At 33.9% G+C, this 5,327-nt stretch overlaps 1 protein-coding gene across 1 annotated transcript in view; it reads left to right on the forward strand.

Moving 5' to 3' along the window:
• Positions 1 to 205: 205 nt before the first annotated feature.
• Positions 206 to 5,327, forward strand: part of TMPRSS11E (transmembrane serine protease 11E) — a 51,105-nt gene continuing 45,983 nt past the window's right edge. Inside the window, exon 1 of the mRNA XM_024132026.3 lies at positions 206 to 357. Coding sequence (XP_023987794.1) covers positions 350 to 357 — 8 coding nt within the window. The 5' untranslated portion in view covers positions 206 to 349. The remainder of the gene's footprint in view (positions 358 to 5,327) is intronic.

Genomic DNA, 5,327 nt, shown 5'->3' on the forward strand with positions numbered 1-5,327 from the left:
GCAAGATGATTTAAAAAAATTTTTTTTCTAGATTTAAACATCTGACTTTTATTGAAAAAATCTGGTTTATATTAACATTTTGAAATCATTATAATCCGAAGACAATAGATTTTAATTTCCCACTCCTAGGAAGTGCTTGTATTATTTATGTTCTCTCCCTCCCTATAAAATTTGACTTTATCTTACTAGTCACACAGTTCCCATCACACTAGCCAAGACCCGTCAGACTGGTTCTAGTTAGATCATCAGTGCCTTCTTTCCTCACCTCAATCTAGCTTACAAAGTTGCTGATAGAGTCTGGATACACACACTTGATGGCAGACCTCCGTCTCCACAGTACCATTCAGCAATGTATCGGTGAGTTTTCTTCTCTTTTCCTTTGTCTTAACTTGTTTAAAATGGCATGAACCACACCAAGGAATGTGTAGATCTCCAATTTATTATTTGCTTAATGTGGAAAAATACTCTTGATATTTAACATGAAATTATGTCAAGAAATAGGTTTCTCTTCTTTCTATACTAGTGTTCCCTGTCCTCTTGTGACCCATCCCAAATGTTTATGTACTTTCAGAAGAGCTCAACAAAAGATAAAGGCACATGGTGTTTGACAACTGTCTTTTAGTTTGTTTTGTTTTGAGAAAAATAGAATGTGTTTTTAGCTTGGGTTTTATTTGTCCCAAGTTATATTATATTATATTATATTTATTATATTATATTTAATATATTATCTTTAATACTCAAAATTATACATGAGAAAAAATCTAAAACCATGAAGATCAAACTTATACTTCTTTCTGTAAGTAAATAGTATAAACTAAAAATAATTATATATGTTTTAAAAGAACAAGAAACAATTTAAGAAGACAATGTGATTAAATTATTATAGTTGGATTTTTAAAATAAATCCAGTGATGTACCTAGCCACAATCAACTTCTCTAATAGAGAAGTCATAATTATTCTGAGGTTGTTTTCTTTAAAAGTTAGAAACTAAACAGTAACAAGATTTCAGTGTACAAGTTTGGGCTCTGAAAATAATTTTATCTTCATGTTAAAAATTCATTTTCTCTGATTGAGATATTGGCATGCTCTTTTTTATTACTTTCTGTTTTGAGAAGAAAACAGTTTGAAAAGTAAAAGCTTCTAATGGAATCTTAATAGTGAAAAACACTCAGGCTCTGTAGTTGATAGGAAGAAAGTTCTACATAGTCCTCATGAGAAATTTAATACTCTATATTTGTTGATGAATCAACTAAGAGCTACAGACATCACAATTTAAATCAGACTTTTCAAGGCTTCCTGCCTTCTGCAAGTATTTCTCTATAATCCATGATGGTTTTGTGTCCTACCCTTTTTACCTGGATTATCTTTAAGAATATTACTATAGAAAACGGTGCTTTTATTTAAACATATAATTTCTATCAAACTCAAGATTCTAAATTGATTTCAGGCTTTGTCTATGCTAAATCTGAGTGAGTCTGGAGTTTGTGTAGGGGAGTTATAATTTGGAGGTATTGGAATGAATTTTTCTGAGTATAGTCTCTAATTTGAAGCAAAGATGTTTTCAGTCTTGCTTCAGAGTAGATGGAAGATACCTCTCAAGGAAAAACAAACAAACAAAAAACTCCTTCCTGATCTAAAAATTGTATACAAAGTGGAGCATATTGATGTTTGAGTCGGCCTAGGAGATGTTCAGAGAATGGGCTAGAGTGGAAAGGGATTAAATTTATTGGCACATTTGCTGGAATAAGTGTACCAACAAGAATGCTTTGAAAAAAGAGGTATATTGAGATATATAGGCAATTTCTTTTTAAGGCCATTTGCTCATAACTGGGAAGGCATATCAGAAACAGGTGGAGAGTTTTATCAAATGGCATGTTCCTTCCTCTTTGACCAAATTTTTGATAGCCCCTTCCTCACTCCACCTGTTCTAAATGAAAACCACTATGTTAGAATTTAAAGGCTAGAAGAAATTTGGACCAGGTAAGCATTATTCTTCAGATGCTATCATTTTCTCCAAACTCTGATTTTATACTATCCTTTGAATATGAAGAAATCAACACATTAATTTTATAAAAACACATACAACAGAAGGTTAAAGAGGACTTTTTCAGGTATAAGTTTATAGGGAAGAGGTTTGAGAAGAGAAGAATATATTTATTAAATATATTTATTATTGATGGGAATGTCTGCCAACTGTATTCACCAGCAACCACTGACAACCAGCAACCACTGACAGCAGACCAAATTTGTAGACATTAATATCTACATATGTTTAGATAGATGAAGGTAAACTGAGTAATATTCAAATGAAACAAAATGGACAATTTTAATTTTTACTTGGTAGGGTAAGCATTATCTCTCAACATGTGACCCATGGACGCCCTCCATTAGATTCACTGGGTACTTATTAAAAACAGAAAAGTCCAGTTCTCATCCAAGAAATTCCCATGAATCTCTGGTTGAGGCATGGGAATTGTATTAAAAGTTACACAAGGTAATTCTTATTTACTGTACAATTTGAGAAGAACTAATACAGTACAAAGCCATAAAAAATGAACTTGTAAGATAGAAAGAAATTAAAGCGGAAATGAAATAGGTCAGTTTTTGAAGTGGTAGCTCTTTGTTTTATTTAAACTGGTATAATTATACCTCAATGGGAGGTGTTCTTTCGCAGTTTACCTTTTCCTCCAAGGGAGAAGTGTAGTTATTTATGCAACATAGTGATGATTAAGGAAAAGAGGATAATTTCAGAATGCCTGGAAAACTGAAGGGAGGATACAAGCATAATTTGGGTAGTTCGTGTCAGACAGGGAGGGTGGTCCTATTTGGATTAAGAATCAATTTGTTTACAGGGAAAAATCTCAATGTAAAATTAATCTATTGTAGCAACCTCTTCCTTTTTGCCCTGAAATTAGTCAATAGATAATGATACTGAAGGGTCCCTCTACTGAGGTGTAGGTCCAGACTTGCTTTATGATAGTGCTCCAAGCGTTTAATGCTGTGCCTCACTTCTCCTTCAGCTAAGATCAGTCCTGGTCATGTAACAACTTTTAATGAGTTCTCATTGTGTACCAAGTTCTGTATGGAAGAAAACTTTGTTGAGCACCTATTATGTATTGCACATTTTGTAAAATGCTATCTGATTGAATTTTGGCAATACTTTGAGAAACCATTATTGTTATCTCTCCTTAAAAAGATGAAATAACTGCAGCTCAGATTGTCCAGGGTTAGTAAGTGTTGGATCTAGAACCTGACCTTGGCATTTCTGGCTTTAAAGTCTATGTTCTTTCTACTGTAACACACTGTCTTATCATGTGTGGGAAGCTAAAAGAAGAGTCTTTGGAAAGTTTGCCCTCTAACAGAGAAATGGAAAACGTGCACACATGCATATACACACACAGAGAAAATGTGTATGTATGTGTAGGCATACATGTTTATATAATGTATAAGCAAAGAAACAGGTCAATACAGGTTAATATGAAAGAATGCACATATATGCTGAAGGAGGAAGGGTGGTGGTATAATTTTACTTTCATTGACAGGTCTTTACAAATGTTTTGAAGAATGCACAGACTGCCGTTATTTAATTTTCTTAAAACTGTCTCTGTATTTAAACAAGATATAAGAACATGACCTAACTTTTCCACACTCTCTCAAAGGTGGTCAGTGACTGAGAGTACAGCACTTCAATTATATCATCATTGTTTTCTAAAAAATATTACAACATTTGCTATTGTGTGAAAATCAAGTTCAGCTTAGTGCAGCATTTCATGGAAGGAATTCATCAGTCTGTAATAATTGTAACTGTCTAGTGAAACTTTGTTATTTTTTCATTATTGTCTGCTTTCCTCCAAAAATATCATTGCTTCAATATAATAAGGGAATAAATAGAAACATTCAAGAAAAAAAGCAACATCATGTGCTTCCTTGTCAGCACTGAGATTTATAATTATGCCTGATGCTTTCGTACTTGAGGATGGGGCTATTGGGCAGTTGTGGAGCAGGTCTTCTCAGATGGTCAGTGGTTAAATGAGTGCTCTGTCTGCGTTTCATGGCTTTGTCAGGGTTAGATTTTAGAGGAACTCCACTAACTACGTCTCAAAGCACACTCCTTTGGACATATTCTCATTGAAGATGGTGGATAAGAATTGTGAAGAATGTTCTCACGGTTTCAAGCATAATTTGACAGGTTTGAAATGAGTGGATTAGAGGGTAGGAAAGTTTTAAGAGGTTGAGAAAAAAAAAAAGGGCTGCAGAGATACCAGGTCATGCCAGAACCTGCAAGCCAAACCTTCTCCCAGGTACATATATGGCCTTCATGGTTGAGCAATTTCTGAGATTTTTAGAATAGTAATTCTGAGATGATAGAACTAAATTTAGGGGAATCCAAAGTATCAGTCACTATTAAATTCTATCTTGCAGTCTTTCAACCTTTTATCTGAAGATGTCAGATGATGTCTTTTTTTTGAAGCTGCGAAAGCAGATACAGAAGGATTTAGCACTCTGCTTAAAGTTGAGCTATGAGTCAGTGCAGAACAAATAATAATTGCTATCATTTGTTTCACATGTACTGTGTACCAACTACTGTTCTAAAATAGCATGCGCATTTAATCTTTGTAACAAACAATGGTTATATTATTATACCCATTTCACAGATGAGGAAACTGAGGCTCAGACAGTATTTGCCCAGAGGTGATAATGGCAGAACTGGGAATTAACCCAGGTCTATCTGACTCCAACCCATGCTCTTAATCACAATGCTATACCATCCCCACAATTCCTCCTTTATCTACATAGGTGATGCTACTGCTATGCTGATTTAACTGTCTTATTGTGTTAAAAGATATAAAAGTTATATTTACAAGGAACAATGTTATTGTTCAATGGATAATCTTCTAAGTAGACCTCCGAGGCTTGTAGACAGGAAGCATCTCTGTGTTCTATAAATTAAGGGATACCACAGTCAAAGATTAGGTAGTTTGCATGTTGTCACAGGAATGGGTGAGTCAGTCAATACTAAAGCTCGAATCTGTCCTCCCAGTTCACCTGTGTACCGAGTCCAATGTTGTCAAGTAGAAGAGTTAAACCAACACAGGTGTCTACCTGACCCAGGAAATATTGTTACTATTATTACTATTACCGTTTGAATTTGTATAGAATTATATGGACTTTAAAAAATTGGTTATTGCACATTAAATCTTAGCAGGTCACAGTAAAATTCAGAGAGGGTATATATAGTAGGATATATATGTATATACACATATATAATGTATGTTCTTTACACATAATTCCAACATATATTCTTTTTTTTTTTTTTTTTTTTTTT

Source organism: Physeter macrocephalus, chromosome 7 (genome assembly GCF_002837175.3).
Source record: "Physeter macrocephalus isolate SW-GA chromosome 7, ASM283717v5, whole genome shotgun sequence".
Taxonomy (NCBI): Eukaryota; Metazoa; Chordata; class Mammalia; order Artiodactyla; family Physeteridae; genus Physeter; species Physeter macrocephalus.